Genomic DNA, 18,640 nt, shown 5'->3' on the forward strand with positions numbered 1-18,640 from the left:
AGGTCACTTTCAATTCAGTTGTAGGGATGGATTGATGTATTCCTGTCCACAGCACGTGGCCATCCAGAATAGTTAGCTTCATGCATCAAATCCACATGCTGGGAGTAAAATACTAGCATCCAGCTGCAAATAAATTCTCACTAATAACTGCATGTTACTGAGAGACCTGAATTCCTTGCTGTAATTGATAGGTTACATAACTGCTTATAATGTAATGTCAGTGTTATTAATATCACAACATGGGGGTGGAGACAAACAAATCCACTAGCCCTGACAGTGAACAAAAACCAGCACTGCCAAGGAGAGACAATTTCTCTGCACTCCCCAGTGCCCCCAACCATCCCAGCAAAGAGGATATAACATTGATGGCAACTTAAGTCTCATATTCATACCTGTAGTCATTGAAAGCTAAACCATTACAAGCCAGAATATAAAAACAGAAAATGCTGGAGAAACTCAGCAGGTCTGGCAGCACTTGTGGAAGAGAGAGAGAATGAAAGACAGATAGATGATGATCCTTCTTCAGAACTGACCTGGAATACCACAGCTATTGCCTTCCTTGGATCTACTAGTTGAGGTGATGTCTTTTCTGTAAAAAGAATCACCAACATGCAAGTACGTTTGAAATTTCACAACCTCAGGAAGGTAAGATCAGATCGAGGGGATGGCAATGGCAAAAGGCAGAAGGAGAGCTGCTTCACATCTCACCCAAAAGGACAGCACCCCTGACCATGTGGTACCTTTAGGTACTACCCTCTCAGCACTATTTGTTCTCAAATATCTGGAGCAGAATTGTGAACTCCTAACCTTTGGATTCAAGATGTAGGTTATTTTCAAGCCATGGCTGACAGTCTGGGTTTCAAGAGAAAAGTAGGTTTTAATTTCCCAAATTTAAAACCTAGCAATTATTTTTAACAAGTGTTTTTTGCATTGACTTTGGCACGATTGTAGGATTGCAATATTTGGAATTCCTTAGAAACAAAAATTCTTTTCTAATTATTCTACATTGATCCTAAGAAAATTTGCATGGTAACATTAAAATAAGAACAAGTGTCTGGGCCAATTACTGACACGTCATAATGTAAGCTCTCTTACTAGGGTCACCACACCTCTGGTAAGGTGACAGGTTGAGAAGACTCCTTCATGATAACTTCAGCCAGTGCAGGAACTGATACCACATTGTTGGCATTGCTCTGCATTGCGAAGCAGCCAACTGGGCTAACCCAATTGGTGGAAAATGGTTTAAAATATTAGCTTGACTGCAACAGTTCCTAACAATCCGAAGCTTGACCACTGTCATTCTGTACCATTCCAGTTATCCCTGGCAATCACTACATAACTGTTGACGCATCAGCATAACTGTTGCTCCACAGGCTAGTAGACTTGGTTAAATGATAATATTTATACAGCACATTCTTTGAATGATCCAGCTGTCTCTTTGAGATAATATATGACACCAACTCCTTCACATCCCTTTTTGCAATATTCAATATGCAATATGATCAAACCCTGTATGAGTTCATATATGAAATTTATGTAATAACAGTTGGGAAAAAATTTTTGAAGGTCTGTCAACGTAGTCTGATGAGATGAAAGTAATTTCATTCATAACAACCAGCTTGAACAGCAGAAAACCCAGTCAAAGATCTATAGCACAGGAAAAGGCCCTTCAACCCATGTCTGTGTCAAAATTAACTACCTAACTATTCTAATCCCATTTTCCAGCACTTGGCCCATAGCCTTGTATGCAGTGTATATCTAAATACTTAGTTTGGGGTTGAATGTGCAGGGTTTCTGCCTCTATCACCCTTGAACATCAATGGTGCACCACCAAACAAGAGCCACTTTGATCCAATCATATCAGTGGTCACAACTGTCTGGCTGAAGTACTGAATTTTCAACCATTCCCATCATCTGCAAGACTCAGAGCGTAAAAGGATGATAACAGGACAATCACCTCTATCGAATGATGTCTGCCATTAGGCAATCTATTTTCCACAAGCTTAATGTGACCATAATGTCACATCTGCAGAATACAATAACTGCTATGACCTATTGTTATACAACAGCTGCAACTATTTACTTATGCCATCACATCCAAATCATGTTTGGCTGATTTGTATGTAATCAGTGCTATATAGTCAGTGTTCAAATCCTGAACCTAAACCCAGTTTGCCAGAAGCATCACAAGTCTTAACTAGTTTAAGACAACTTCTCTCGAACTGGCAGTGGGCAATAAAGTTAGTCTCACCCACATCCCAAGAATTAGGTCTGACCATTGATTAAAGATGGTGTCTGCCTTTACATTTAGCTTAGTCATACACTAAATGGGATGTAAAAGTATATCCACGTTAGTGCAGCAAGAGGATGTACATTTATTTACTTTTCAGTAATGCAAGACCCAAAAAAAGTAGGAATAGGCCTGATACCACCTCCTCCACCATTTAGTGAGACCATGGCTCATTTGATTAGGCCCCTTGACCCCACTTTCCTGCTTATTGCCCATTGTACTCCACCTCCTCCTTGCAGTCTGACTCAGCCTAATGATCCAGCCTCTTCTGATCTTTGGGCAGGAGAATTTCAAAACCTTCAGAAAATATTTTCTTTGCCTACATGTTAAATGAAAAGTCATTTATTTCTAAACTGGATCGCATAGTTCTACATTTTGAGGGCAACATCCTCTCAATCTTATACATTTTAATGAGATCACCATCTCCTATTCTGAACTCCAATGTGCACTGGGCTAATCATTCTCCCGAAGACATCTATGCTAGAAACTAGCCCAGTAGACCTTCACTTCCCCGTTTCCAATGCAAGTTCTTCCCTAATGTAGGGAGACAAAATCATACAAAATGCTCTACATTAAGTCCTACAATTTTAGGAAATTGCCCTTTTATACACCACCTTTACATTCCATTACCTTCCCAATTAGATTCTGCACCTTCATGTTAAGTGATTCATGTACTCGATTAATCTGTACTGCATTCTGTAGTCCCTCGCCAATTAAATGTTGCTTTTCTATTCTTCCTGCCAAAAAGTGAAGAACTTCAATTTTCTGTGCTCCATGCCTCATACCAGATGAGAACCTTAAAAATATGTGCCTTTCTTACTGCTTTTGAAGAAAACAATGAGCCTTTAATTTAGCTTGAGATGAAAGCCTGAGTCTACTTTTTGTCAAATACATCTGCTAAAAAGATTCTGCTTAGACATTTAAATACAAGCCTTTTATTCTAAACCACTCTAAATGATACACATGGATTCATCGCTACAGTTCTTCTGTTTACCGTTTAGATGTAATGACAAATGCAGCTGTCACAACCTTTTTAAAAAACATCAAGAGTCAGATTTAAGCGCATTTATCAAGCATAAGACTTGTATATCAGTACAATACAATAATCGACTGGTTGCAGCTGTCAAAATGGCTTTAAGATTACCACAGGTTGAATTCTTAAAGAGGGCAGTTAGAACAGAATGCCTGAGTGCGGGCATAATCTACATTCACTTAGATAATTTCAATTATTTGAAACAGAAACATTTAAACAGGAAAAGGGATCAAGGCACTTTCATGAAAAGAGCACAGGCCTAATGGTCCAATGGCCATATCAGTATAGTTGTGGACAGAAAACAAGAGAAGAACTGTTTGTGACTCTGGCAGGTGTATCAAATTGGGCAAAAAGCATCTTCACAAAAACAATTCAACACAAGGTAAATTTGAAATACTTTATTTTTTTTAAACAGCTTTCTAGAAGGTACATAAAAACACAATGTGAAAGGAATTCACAGGCTTAACATTTTCTGTAAACAGCAATGACAAATAGTCACACAGTTCAAGAAACAAATGACCAAAAAAACACTTGACAAATTTGTAATTCGAGACAAACTATTCCTGCTCAGTATCAATCTATGAAGCTGAATTCAGCCCAGATTGCCTAAAGAACATCTAGGCAAAGTGATCAAATTTTGCTTACGCAAAAGACAATGAAAATCTGCACCTTTTACAGGCCATAGCTATGGATATTACACAGCATTTATACTAAGGACTACCTTCTCCCAATAGAGCTACAATAAAAAGTAGGAAACAGTAAAGTGTCCCTTGATGTGGCTGCTACTCCTCAGATGAAGACTGATCAATGGAGTACACCATGAACAGCACATCAGGCCGAGCTGGAACCAAGGGATGGCCTGGTCTCACAATCTCAAAGCCCATGAAGCTGAATGTCCTCAGAAGCAAGGCTGTCAAGAGGAAAAGACTCCATTGGTTAACAAACAAAAACATACTTGCACCAGGTATCAATTTGCATCAAGTAACTAGTTTATAGACCAAGGCATTTTACAGAATTCAAATCATGTGCTTTGTTGTTTCAGAAAATGAGCCATGCAATCCCCACTGTTTCATCTGCCCAGCAGTTTTCCTTCACTACTCCCTCCATTCTTTCACTTTTGAGACAGTTCATCTTGCTGCTGCAATTTCAGAGACCCAAAAATAAAGTGAACTTTTCACAGGGACAATGTACTTCGCAGTACTATAATGAATACACAGCTTCATTATGAGTAGCTGAAACCACCGATTCAGTTGTATGCCACATGATATGCACAGTTTTCTATCTAGTGGCCTTCCAATGGAAAATCTTTCTCAGAATCAACAGCATGCTTTGTGTATATTTATACACCGTTCACTTTGGATAACCAGTAGCTTTTACTCTGTATGCCTTTATAGATCCAGTGTAAGCTGATTATATTATATGACCAAGAAAATAGTCCACACATTTCACCAACAGTTTGAGTTTTTCAATCTCTGTAACTGGCAGTGAATTCCTTGTATCAGCACTTTCTTGAACAGAAGAGCAGTCAATAACTCATCTTATAGCTTAATACTCCTCACACTGAGATGGAGTGGCAGAGTTGGGCAGCACGGCGGCCCAGTGGTTAGCACTGCTGCCTCACAGCGCCAGGGACCTGGGATCGATTCCAGACTTGGACGACTGTGTGGAGTTTGCACATTCTCTGTGTCTGAATGAGTTTTGCTGGGTTCTCCAGTTTCCTCCCACAGTATAAAGATGTGGAAGTTAGGTGGATTGGCCATGTTAAGTTACCCACAGTGTTCAAGGATGTGTGGGTTAGGTACATTAGTCATTGGAAGTGCAGGGTTACAGGGATACAGTAGGGGGATGAGTCTGGGTGGGATCCTCTTTGGAGGGTTGGTGCAGACTTATTGGGCCAAATGGCCCGTTTCCATACTGTACAGATTATATGGATAATGGCACTTTAGAGGCACTGGAATAAACAGCAAATGCAACATCAAGCCAGACTGAAATCTGCCAGGTCTGGGGGAACACTACAAAAGTGAGTAGAAAGGTTCTGCTAGTGGTGTTCTTTCTGACACGATACAGCTCTGCAGCACTTGGAAACTGGGCAATAACACACTGTCGGAGACTGTGACAACTCAGAGAAGGGCCATGTAATTGAGCCACCAAGTTTTTATTGAGGAAAGTTACCCAAGTGTAATGATTCAGTTTAGAGACAGGGTAAGGGGAAGGCGGGGGGAGGTGGGGAGGTTTTCCTGGAGTTGTCTTTTCACCTGAGGGTTGCAGTTGGAACTGGATCAGCATGTTGACTTTTGGAAGTGCATTTAACACAGGACGACCTTGCATTCAGACTTGACTATAATTGAATCTACAGTGGGATTGCAAGCAGTACAGAAAGTCATTACCTCTATCCTCTCTGTTTTTGTAGAAGCAGACAAATACATATTCCACCTTCAGTTTCTCCTCAGCAAATTCTAGCAGCGCTGTTAACCTGCCATATTAAAATAACAGTGAGCCCAATGGAATGGTAAGCAATTTTGTTCAGTCAATGCAATGTCAGCCCTAATTGAGTCAAACGTGCAGGTCAAAATCAACAGAAGAAAGATTACATAACCACAGATTATAGCACATAACGAAGGATCTTGCTGCATGGTGGGAGTGTCCCTACCTCTGGGCCGAAAGGTCTGGGTTTAAGTCTCACCTGCCCTAAAGGCAGGTGTTATACCCGAACAGATAGCTTAAAACTATAGCACAGAAGGAAATGATATTGGACTTGGTGCAGCAACATATTGAAGGGTTATTGTTGGAACCACAGTACCCCTAATTTAACTTTAATAAATTTGGTGCAGCAGTTCCATTCAACCAAATTTTGTAGATTATGAAATTATCGGAAGTCAAAGAATGACAGCACCAGCCAACCAAAGGTAACAAGAACGTACAAGGTAAAATGGGTTAATTTAAGGCACAAGAGAAAAATCAAGAGTGAAACCAGGAGAAGTGGCCAGAGAGAAGTTGCTGATAACAGGATGCTCCAAGTTAGTGAAGGTTAGATAGCACAGAGGTGATGATTATGGTTTCTCTCCTGATAGCACTGATATCACCTTGTGCTGAGAGAAGCAGCACTGCTCTGAAGTTCAAGTTATTAGGTCGAGTAGTAGTCAAAAGGAAGTCCCACTTGAATTGCATATTGCTTTGAGGGCCACACCTGAAACAGTTTAATTTTTAGGTATTTTCTGCTGTGAAATGAATCCATCTGTTACTTCACTGTACCATGAAGTTGGAACAGGGGATGGATGTTGGACAGAGGGGTGCAGAATAGAGTGAAAGAGAGATAGTGAAGTTAAGGTGTACTTAGCAACAGGGTTAATTCTGACAATGAATAGCTGGTGTATGGAGCCAAGTGGAACCCAATAAGTGAAGTTTAAGGTAGCTAAGTCCAAGCATGAAAACATACTTCTAAGGGAGCTATATCACACAAGGCATCGCAGCTGTTTTTAAAAAAGGACCAATACAGGACAAAGGACATTTCACAACACAGAACTTTATAAGCAATGTCCACTAACAATAGATCGCGTGGTTAATTTACTGTCTGCATAACTTTAACTTGCACTGAAGGATAAAAGTGATCAAAATCACCAACTACATTTGCTACTAACATGGATATTTTTTTTAAAAAACCAGTAAATGACATTGAAGGCTGCAAAATGCAAGTGAGTTGGATTCCATTAGGAAACATACAAAAATAATATAACCCAGTTTCTCAAACTCCTAAAGGTTCATATAAAAGTCTGCCCCACATCCGGACAGCAAACTAAATGCCTATACCCTAGCATTCAAACAGCCATTGAGATGAATCAAGAAGCAAGAAGCCACAGACACACTACATTGGACTTTTGCAAAAGTTGCTGTTCTGCACAAGACTACATAGAACAGTACAGCTCAGGAACAGGCCCTTTGACCCACTACATCTGGGCTAGCCATGATGCTATTCTAAACTAATGCCATCTGCCTGTACATGTATCTTTTTAACTGTCTCTTAAACTTTGCTATCATAAGTACATCTACCACCTCCCCGGCAGTGCATTCCAGACACTTACTACCCCGTTTAAATTTCCTTTAAACTTTTCCCTTTTCACCTCAAACCCATACCTCCTAATATCTGATATTTCCATTATTATACCCAAAACTCACTCTACCCAATGTGAATACTGCAACGAAGATACATCTTATTCTCGGAATTCAGTTTTCATTTCAATAGTTGTTTGGGCTTTCCCTTCTCCCAAATATTTACTTACGATTCAAAAAAGTGTTTAAAGCTGAATTAGAAAATGCAGGAAGTTCAGAACAAAGGCATTGAAAGCAGGTGCCAATAGTTTTCAAATTACTCACCCTTCTTTGCTTCCTTCTGCCAAAACACCATTAGGAATTTCCACAAACAGACTCTTATCAGAGGAAAGTGCATCCCATTCGGATACCTTGGAGTCTGTTAACTGGTACCGAAAATGGATAATGTGTTGCTTTCCACTCACTGGTAGCTCTTGCGTTACCGTTAGCTTCTCATCCTGCAAGCAAACAGTGCCAACTGAAAAAGGTGCTCTGATAATTGCCATCATTGAATACGTCCAACCCATGTTGAGACAAACCGGAGTAAACAACTATTAAATCACAATTATCAGGGTTTACAGATACGGAAATTCCTCAGCCTTTTACTGCTCAAAAAAAAAAGCACTCCTAACTTCTTGTCAAGAAAGCAGATGTTTAATGCTGCACTCCTAGTATATCTAATTAATAGTTCATCAGTTTAATCACTTTTTCCTCCCACCCCTCTATATTGCACACCACTAATCTTCCAGTCCATTCTCCCTTTAATCAACCCAGTTCACAATGTCTATACTTTCTCCCTCCTCCTCTATGGAATGGGGGATACCTGGTTTCATATAACAATGCTCCTCAAGAGATCTAATCGTGTTGCACGCAATAAGTCACAACTTACCAAAATCTGAAATTCTCAATTCATAGTATATAGCAACAATAGTTATGAGTTAAGTGCAAGTAAGGACAAGTCAGGGAGCTGGGGATCACTTGAGAGATTGTGGATAGGCAACCTTCCCATCTCATCCAAGTAATACTCTGGTGGTGGAGTGGTACAGTCATTTCGCTGTTTGGTACCTAAGAAGGTTCATAGCAACTTGAAACTTACGTATACTCCTTAATCAAGGCAACGGCAGAGGGGGCATAGGGAGAAGAGTTGGTGATGGTTTATATTGATCGTCAGCCCATAATATCTGAACTCTAATAATTATAGTGGAAGTTTCTATGCTGGTTTATTGCAATGTTTTCACTTTTCCCTGGGAACATGTTAATTAAAAAAAGTGTTCAAATAGGATTACATTGGAAAATAACTTGGCTAAATTCTACTGAAGGTGTAGGCACTAGACACTTTACATCACAATTAATTTTAGATCTCAACTCCATTCCCATTTTCTCTTGGAAAGTTGGTGCGGGTTGCTAGTGGAAATGGTGGGTTCTAACAACCTTTGTTCCTGGGCCACAGGAAGCTTCCCTCCGCAATTATGTTGTAACCATTTATACCTCCCAGAGGAGGTATCTTTTACTTCTTTATTTAACTTAGTATTACCTTTTCATTTCCTTGTCATTTGATCATTTTCCTCTCACTGCAAATCTTTCTCTGCATCTCATCTAGTTCTGCACCAGGATTTTCCAAATCCTAATGAATGTTTTGATGAACTTGAAAAATTGACTGTTTCTTTTCACAGATGTTCTGGACTTCCACCTTCTGTATTTTGCTTGCGTTTCATGTTAAAGATGTTTAACTTTAAACAATCTCTAAGACAACTTTTAACTCTCCCTACATTTCAATACATCTGCCACATTTTAAAACACGCCCTTAAAGAGGAAAATAATCAAGCTGCAAGATTCGGGAAATAAATTTGAGTATTTTAAAAGCAATAACTGGCTATATGAATACAAAGTTTCAGCACTTTCTGGTTCATTGAGTTTCTGCAATCTCCATCCCACCACATCACCCACAAAAAAAAAATCTCCTATTGCCTAGCCAAGAAAACCTGTGCAACAAGTGCCTATATGGCTATTTCACTAGTAAAATGCCATTAGAACAGAGCTCAGTAAAAAATTCAAACCATATCCCATGAGTACTTGTCCTGTGTGTTTATGAAAGCAAAATCTGCAAATGGTAGGTAACCAAAGGGAAAAAAAAAGAAAATACTGGAAATACTCAGGTCAGGCAACCTCCAGCAAGGGACACAGTTAACATTTTGGGTCAATGATTTTTCAAGAGGCACTGGAACAAGTTAGTGAAACGTACAAGGTGGAGATAATTTAACTAGTCCAAACAAACAGGTTTAAACTTTACACTACCGAAATGCCACTTTTTCCTGCACAGCTGGATGCACTTGAAACTTCAACCCTACACTCATTCCCATAGAAAAGGGACATTCCCAATGGTGACTGTCAATAATTCTGGCAAGGTAGGCAACAGCCTATTAGAACAAGTATGACGTTAAATGTCAATACCTGATTCTCCACCACCCGATACCCTAAACAGTGACAACATTCAAAATCATAATCAGCCATACCATTTCAGAATGAAAATGTTGTCAGTTATCAACTATGCAATTTAAATGAGCACAAGATGAAGCCAATTTTATTTTTTGGCGGCCACCATTTATGGTTGGATTCCAAAATACAACTGCAATATTGCACATGCTTCAATTCTAGAGGAAGAAACAGGAAGGAACTGTTTAGTGTTCTTAGTTCACTGACCACAGCTCTGTATGCATTAGCTGCAATATAGAGAACATAGACTTTGCAAAAGGTAATTAAAAAATATGCTTACTGCATGTAAGAGAGCTGTAAGAGTGTGATCCCTTCCATTCCCTCGCCCACCCGGGATCTTCACTGATGGGTGAGGGGCATCAGGAGCACCACAGAGGCCCTGGACTGAGGTGCCTGCAGTACTGCTGCTGAGATGTACCACTCAAGGAAGGAATACTACTGTAAACAAAAGAAAGAAACATTAAAGCTTAGAGTAAATTACAGTCTAAAACAAGTCAAGTCAAAGAAATAAAGTAACAAATGTTTTGAACCAGAAGACACCTTTCAATACACCAACACTTCCTTCTTGTGAAAATACACGCTTTTCTCCAAGAGATTTAAAAAAATTTAAATCGGTCATGGGCATCTCCACCTAGAATCTACTGCATTATATTATCACGCTAAAAAGAGACTCAAATTTCAAATTTCCAGACTTCATGGGTGACTAAGCAAGTCAAAAAAAAAATGGAAAGCTAACTGGCAAGTAGAACACAGTCATCATTTTCCTTTTTTTAAAGAAAGGAAAGGAATTACTGTTTTAACTCTTCTGTGAAAACAAATCAAACTAGGCATTCAGCACTGCTGGGATAATGGCACCACAAAATACTACACAAGCACAATCAGTTATGCAAGCAGCAGGTATTGGTGCCATTGACATCACTGTGCACCCTCACTGCACTGAAACTGTAAGTTGTGTGGCTGACTTGCTCACTGCCAGGCTGCCCAACCAGGTCTCTACCACCTCACCACCCCATAGATATAAATTCCATTGTGTTCAAGGCAATTAGGAGACTGAATTGGACTGCAGATGGCTACAAATTCTATAGTCAGGCAATAAGTTTAAACTGTGGAAATTATGAGCATGTTTTTGACCAGCTATCTCAATTTCTTTTTATGGCTCTTAACACTCTAGTGAACTGTCTTAGACATGAAAGACACTTTATAAATACATGTTTTATAGTAAGACATGCAGATTATATTTACTTCATCAAACCATCAGGTCATCAATTTTAGTGCCTAGAATGATAAAATTGAGAGCTCACTAGTGTAACAAAATTGGTTTATTGGCTAAAACATTTAGGTACCAACTGAGCCAATAACATAATCCCCAACTGTGCATTTAAAATACTGTTCATTTGTTATGCAGAAATTCAACCAAGTGCCAGATCATATGGAAAACTATCATTTGACCACTGACACGGGTTCACCCACATAATACAGGAATTGCTTTCATGCACCATATGCTGCAACTAATTCATTACTCAACTGAAATTTAAGCACTAACCACTGAAAATATTTTCTTCAGTACCCTGGATGAGGGAGTAACAAGAGGGCGTGTGCAGTAGGTATCAATCCTAACTATAACTAAATGACTCCTGGATTGATTCAGATAAAACCAGTATTCCCTGAAAAAGATAAGGTGATCAAATACTGATCAGAGTGAAAACAGAAACAGCATCTTATGTTCTCAGACTTGCCAAAGTACTTCTTAAATGAAGCACTTTTGAGGTATAATGACTTCATTGGCCAAGAAGCAATAGTCTAAGACCAGGTTTACTTTAAATTCATCTGTGGAATGTGGGCATCACTGGCTAGGGCAGCTTTTGTTGCCTTTTCCCAATTGCTCAGAGAGCCATTATGTCAACCAAACTGCCATGGGTCTGAAGTTACAATAAAGTCAATAAGGACATCAGTGAACTAGATAGTTTTTTTTTGACATGTGGTTATATAATCACCATTAGACTAGCTTTTTTAATTCTAGGTTTAAAAAAATTTGAATTCAAAGCCATGTCTCAGGTTCTGTTTAACCAGGCCATGACATTACCACTATGGCACTACCTCCCCCACCCCAGCCAAGCTGCTTCCAGACAGGACATAGGAACTTTCTACTACTCTGCAGGATAAATATCTTGGAATGTTTTACATGCAGTACAGATATAAATGGATAACTAACAGGAATACAATACCTTTTTAAAAAAAAATTATTTCAAATTTATTTTCTCAACATCGTTTATTGCAGAAAGTACACTGGGTTCAAGTCAAGGACAACACAAGTTTAACTAGTTTGCCTCAGTGACCTGACAGACCACGCAGTGTCAAGGGGAAAAAAACACTTTAAATCATGCTGTTTTAAACAGTTTAACTTCAGAAGTTTCCACAGCAGCAGATGAGGAAAGATTACCGTTGCGATGGGAAAGCTGGAATTGAACTTTCAGTAGACAAGACCAAGGGGATGGGGGCCAAAGGGTGTCTAATTAAGAATCTATTAAATAAAAGTGTAACATCTGTAGTGAGGCAAGCAGCTGGTAGGAGACAGTAGTCCCACAAAAATTTGATGGAACTATTCACTTAAATTACTTCAAGAACAGAGCTGACCATGCAACTGTACTGTATAGAGTGCAGAATTGTGACAAAAAATGGACAATCCAACAACCATATATATGACATGTGGAAATTAAAAACCACAATGTTTTAGTTCGGTGCAGCAGGCTTCCTGTGTTATGGTGAGGCACAGCCAATAACATCAGATCTGACAGCATCAGAACCACCATGATGATGCACAAGTCAACTTTCCATTAATTGAAGCAAAGTGAGATGGTTTTCTAAGGAGTTCCTTAGGGAGGTGTTCCAAGCATAAGCACCTTCAGCTAATTCAACAAAGAGCAACCCTTTAATAGGAGAAAAGAAATGGGAATGTTTGCTCAAATACAGACATGGATTGATAAGGGACAACATCTACACCTCTCAACTGCAACTTAAAAAAAAGAAACTCCCTCGACTGTCAACATGTACCACCTACACCTACAACATGCACTGCACAATTTGCCACAGCTTCTTTGGTAGCATCTTTCAAACCTGTTGCAGCTATCAAACAAGATGCATGGGTACAACAGGAACAATGGGAACATTACCAGCTCCAAGTTTACTTCTACATCACCCACCATCCTGACTTAGAAATGTGTTGCCCTACCTTCACTGTCAGAGTCAAAAGCGTGGAATTCTTTCTTTAACCAAACTATGTAGTCCATGTGGTGAAGGTGCTCATCAAGAGGATGTTTCATCCTCTTAAAAGGGCACTTAAGGAAGGGCAAAAAATGTTGGTCAGAAATATTTACCTCCCAAGACTAATATTGACATTTACATCACACTTTCATAGTCAGATTTCTCAAAGCACCTTACAACTAATAAAGTACTTTCTGCAGTGGTAGTCATTCTCAATGTGAGAATCATAATAGCCAATTTACACACAGCAAGCTCCCACAAACAGCAATGTCATTGTGACCATTTAATTTATTGTTAATGTTGATTGAGGAATAAATATTGACCGAGCTACCAGGGATAACTGTTTCAAAGTAATGCCAGAAAATCTTATAGCTCATCCTGGTGGGAGGCCTGTTTAAAATCAAATCCAAGAGAGGCACATTCAGCAAAACATTTCCTCAGCACTGTGCTGTTGTATTAGTCTTTACTGTTATGCCCAAGCCTTGGAACTTCACATTCTTGCAGCTTAGAGGCAAGAATGATATCAATAACTAAAGAAAGATGATGAGCTGATAACTGTGCTGCCTAGTGTTGTGATGTACAATGCACATTAAGATTAAATCTGTCTTTAAAATAGACAGGCATTAGAATTCAGATTACTACTATAGGTGTTGCCAGAGACAATAATTTGTAGAGATAGAAATGCTAACAGCTAGTTTCCCTGACTGTAAGCACTAAGCGTTTTAGAAAGCTGCCTGATAAACTTTCCAACATTTAAAGATGCCTCAGTGAGGCACAGTTTATGACCCATTACATTAGATGATACAGTTACAGAACAATGAAGATCACTGCCAGTAGACCAAACAGTGCTTAAGAATCTGCACTCACTTCCTGCAATACAGCAATGGCAATGCAATTGGAAGGTTGCATCATTTGTAAATGCAACTTCTTCAAACAATTTGGAGTCAGTATACTAAAACAAAACTGTCAAGCAAAGTCATACAATGACATGCCTCTGAAGGCTTTTAACAATAGACTCTCAGCGCTTACTGTATAATGTTTAATACAGTAATGGCGTTGAGTGGGAAGCCAACTGCAAGAATAAAGTTACCTTACATTTTATAATAATAATTTTATAATAATTGTCTCAGTGTTCATTGATTTGTGTCAAACATTTTACGTAACTTTGCCCATAAAGAGATAAGTAATGCGATGACTATGAAATCATTGTTTCTCTAACAGTCGACAATCACCTGCCTCACTCGTGTACTTTAGGAAAGGAAATCTGCAGTCCTTACCTAGTCTGGTCTACATGCAGTCCAGACCCACAGCAGTGTGGTTGACTCTTAATTGCCCTCTGAAAAAATGGGAATAAGCAACAAATACCAGCCAACTGCCATCCATAGCGTATGAATGAATCAAAAACACTTCACTTATTACAAATTGATTTTACTGCAAGTTCATAGTTCCTTGAAAGTGGAGTTGCAGTTAGATAGGATAGCGAAGGCAGCATTTGGTGAGCTTACCTTTATTGAGTAGAGCATTGAGTAAAGAAGTTGGGAGGTCATGTTGCAGCTGTACAGGACATTGGTTAGACCACTTTTGGAATACTGTGTGCAACTGTGGTCTTCCTGCTATAGGAAGGATGTTGCCAGGGATGGAGGGTTTGAGTTATAGGGAGAGGCTGAAGAGACTGGAGCTATTTTCCCTGGAGCATCACAGGCTGAGGGGTGACCTTATAGAGGTTTATAAAATCACGACAGGCATTGATAGGGTAAATAGACAAGGTCTTTATGCCAGGCTTGGGGAATCCAAAACTAGAGGGCATAGGTTTAAATACGGGCCAAACAATGGCAAATAGGACTAGATTTATTCAGGATATCTGGTTGGCACGGACAAATCGGACCAAAGGGGTCTGTTTTCATGCTGTGCATTTGACCGTATTGCTTTTTCATGTGTTCATCAAATTACTTTCCATGCAGAAAGATGCCATAATATTTTTGCTGAAACCACCTCATTGATTCTTCCTTGGAAAGAATGTATGTTGAACCAATGCACCCTCTTTGCACTTTTTTCAGAAATGCTGAAACCAGGCCGTCCCATGACCAAAGAAATCCAGACCGTAAATTCCAATACTAGGATCATACTTTATGTTTCTGAATAGCAAAGCCAAAGTTTCCTGTGTTGCCACAAGTTACTCTTCCTCAGTTCATATTCCTGAACCTTTAGAACCTTCTAGAAATTTCCCCAGCTGTGACTCCTCTGGTTGTGCAATGAACAGCGATCTTCTCATTTCTTCTAATACCAAATTATCGCAATCTTTAACCAATTACATTTTGAGACCACAATTTTTAAAATCTAATAAACCTAAAGCAGTCATCTCACTCAATTTCTGATTTGAAGTCAAAATTGTCAGCATTCATCAATTTGAGACCTGCACAGTTTAAATTGTTCAATCGAAAAATTTCAACTTTTCAATGCATACACTCTTGACATTACACTCAAAAGATATTGTTCCTACCACCTCTCCCCAGCCACCTCATTTGTTTTGCTTGTGCTAAAGTCTAGATCAGATTTTGGCTTCCAAAAAAACAACACACCGTTTGCTTCCTGTACAGCATTTTAATTAATGCATCAGCTGCCAAACACGTCAAACCTTTGAGCTAGCAGAACAAGGAAAGCTGACTAGAATATTCGCAAGGGCTGAAATGCAATTGAATGCCACAGCTTAATGTTCCCATCCTATTTTTCTTGGGCTTTGCATAATTTGAAAACATTTCTTAATTTAGACTGGTTATAAAATTAATAGTTCACAACACTCCTGGATTGCACCCTTGAGAAACTGAATACAACCCAAGATTTACAGTTGACTATCAAAGTGCTACTGGCATAGCAGCAATGTCACTGGACTAGCAACCCAGAGGCCTTAGGTTGATGCTCTGGGGGCTTGGTGTTCAAATCCTGTCACTTGCCATGTTGGATTTTAAAATTAATCTGTCATTAAAAGGCAGTCGAGTGGTAACCACAAAACCATAGTTGATTGCTGTAAAACCCACCTGGTTCACTAGTGTCTTTTAAGAATCTGCACATTCTCAACTTATCTGGCCTGTATGTGACTCCAGATGCATAGCAATGGGGCCAACTCAAAGAATGCTCCCTTAAATGACCAAGCAAGACACTCAGTCAGTTATATGAAACCATACGAAATTAGAGGAATGAAACATGACAAACCAACCAGCTTTGAAGTAGGCAGCAGAAACAGCACATCCAACTTTGTCAAACTTAAAAGGTTTTCCATACTAAGATCTGAGGGTCTGTGCCAAAATTGGGCCAGCTGTCCCAGAGGTTAATCAAGTAACATACTGACACTGCTTCTAACATATGATCTCTCAGTTTCCATGCCCTAGAAGTCACCATCACATTCCAGGCCCAGAGGTGGCACAGTGGCATACTGAGGAAATTGCCATTGAAGTCTCATGGCATCAGGTCAAACGTGTAAGAAGAAGCCTCCTCTACCTAAAGAATCAGTACTCCTGTGTTGACAATTAATTGGAAGCAGCATGGAGTGACAAGGGCACAGAATGTACTTTAACCAGAAGATTTGAATGGCAGTCACAAAGAACAGATCAGTACTGCTGACCAAGCCCCAAAGGACAGCGGCAAGATTGGTTTCCTCACCACCTGTTGCTGATCCAAAAGAAAAAATATTCCGACAACATCCTTACAAGTCTACCTGTTGCTCACGCATATGACCAAAGTCTAAATGGGATAGACTGCCAATGGATCAAGCAACACAAAGCTGGGCTTCCATAGAACACAGAACATTACAGCGCAGTACAGGCCCTTCGGCCCTCGATGTTGCGCTGACCTGTGAAACCAATCTGAAGCCCATCTAACCTAAACTATTCCATTACCATCCATATGTTTATCCAATGACCGTTTAAATGCCCTTAAAGTTGGCGAGTCTACTACATTTGCAGGCAGGGCATTCCACGCCCTTACTACTCTGAGTAAAGAGGTTCTGTGGGTCTGTAGACGTGTGACTTGGCATTTCCCACTAACATTACCATCAAAGTAGGGAATAGACCCTGGCTGAAGACAGAGTTCAGGAGGGCATGTCTGGAGCAGCACTGGATATACGCAAAAAAGTGTCAATCCAGTCCATCTAAACTACAAGTCTAATTTACATACAGACAAACAGAGCTAAATGATCCCATAGGCAACGGATCAGGACTAAGCTCTGCAGTCCTTCCAAATACAGTTATGAATGTTGGACAGTCAAACTCAATGGAGTGGGCTCCACAGATATCCCCATCAACAGATCTGCAAATGCTTCATCCTGGTCTGCTACAACTATGTTTATTTGGAAGTGCGGAGTGGATGATCCATTTCAACCTTCCCAGAGCTCAAAAAGAAAATTCCTGGAGGTACATACTGCCCATCAAAAACTGGCTAAATCCAAATGAACCAACAGGGCACCATTTCTACTAGTGACAGGGCTAAGTGTATACCATCTCAAGGTGCACTGAAGCGATTTGCCTAGACTTCTCCAACAGTACGTCCCAAACTCTCAGTTATCGTCTAGAACAGCACAGGCAGATGCTTGGAAGCACAACCACCTGCAAGCTCCCCACACACACCATCCTGACTTGAAATTACATTATCATTCTTTTACTATTACTGAATCAGAATCCTAGAATTCTCTCCCCAACTGCATTGTGGGTACATCCACACTATACAGACAGAAGGTGTTAAAGGCAGCTGCTCACTAGAACCTTCAAGGGTAACAATGCTCATCTAGCTAGTGGTGTCCATATCCCACAAAAAAAACCCACTTTGAAGAATGCAGCACAATCACAAACAGGAAAGTGAAGTAGCACTTTTCACCATCGTAGCATTTTAAAATTCAAAAGTCACATTTATTATCAATGAAATCAAACCACACTGGTTTTTAAAGAGATTTAATGGTGAAATTAGAATTAACATGCTGTGGGTTCATTAATGTCTAATAGGTTTATAAACCTATTTCCTGCAGAATTAGCAATTTCTTACATGAAGCAAGAACCCAGAGTCTTCACAAATCTAATTCTACAATGTAACATCTTAAGAAGCAAATAACAATAGTCTGAGGGATTGCACAGTACAGATCTACATGAGACAATACTATCAAGTCAATATTTCCAAATTCAATTCTAAGTTTATCAAATCAGAAATATTCCCAAGGTCAAACATCTAATTACTTCAAACCTTACAAACAACATCGAAACAAGTCAGCTGTATTTGCAGTGCTCAAGTGGTTCAATTACAAACTTCATTCCTACAGCTTATCACTGTAAACATCCAGGGAAATTTATTCTACAGTATCAATTCACTAAGTCTGAGCAAATAGTGCTGTATGTTGCACGGGGGTACCAGCAGCTAAGTAGAATTAGTGGGCTCGTTGTTTGGACTGAAACATGCCAATGTAATCAGAATCTTATTTAAAAATTCTACCTTTC

At 39.5% G+C, this 18,640-nt stretch overlaps 1 protein-coding gene across 1 annotated transcript in view; it reads right to left on the bottom strand.

Annotated features, from left to right (window-relative positions):
- Positions 1-3,706: 3,706 nt before the first annotated feature.
- LOC109911167 (ornithine decarboxylase antizyme 2-like) overlaps positions 3,707-18,640 on the bottom strand; it is a 15,622-nt gene continuing 688 nt past the window's right edge. Inside the window, 5 exon segments of the mRNA XM_048617293.1 lie at positions 3,707-4,233; positions 5,711-5,796; positions 7,695-7,867; positions 10,183-10,263; positions 10,265-10,340. Of these exon segments, the coding sequence (XP_048473250.1) occupies positions 4,106-4,233; positions 5,711-5,796; positions 7,695-7,867; positions 10,183-10,263; positions 10,265-10,340 (544 nt within the window). The 3' untranslated portion in view covers positions 3,707-4,105.

This window comes from Rhincodon typus, chromosome 36 (genome assembly GCF_021869965.1).
Source record: "Rhincodon typus isolate 14 chromosome 36, sRhiTyp1.1, whole genome shotgun sequence".
In the NCBI taxonomy this organism is placed as follows: Eukaryota; Metazoa; Chordata; class Chondrichthyes; order Orectolobiformes; family Rhincodontidae; genus Rhincodon; species Rhincodon typus.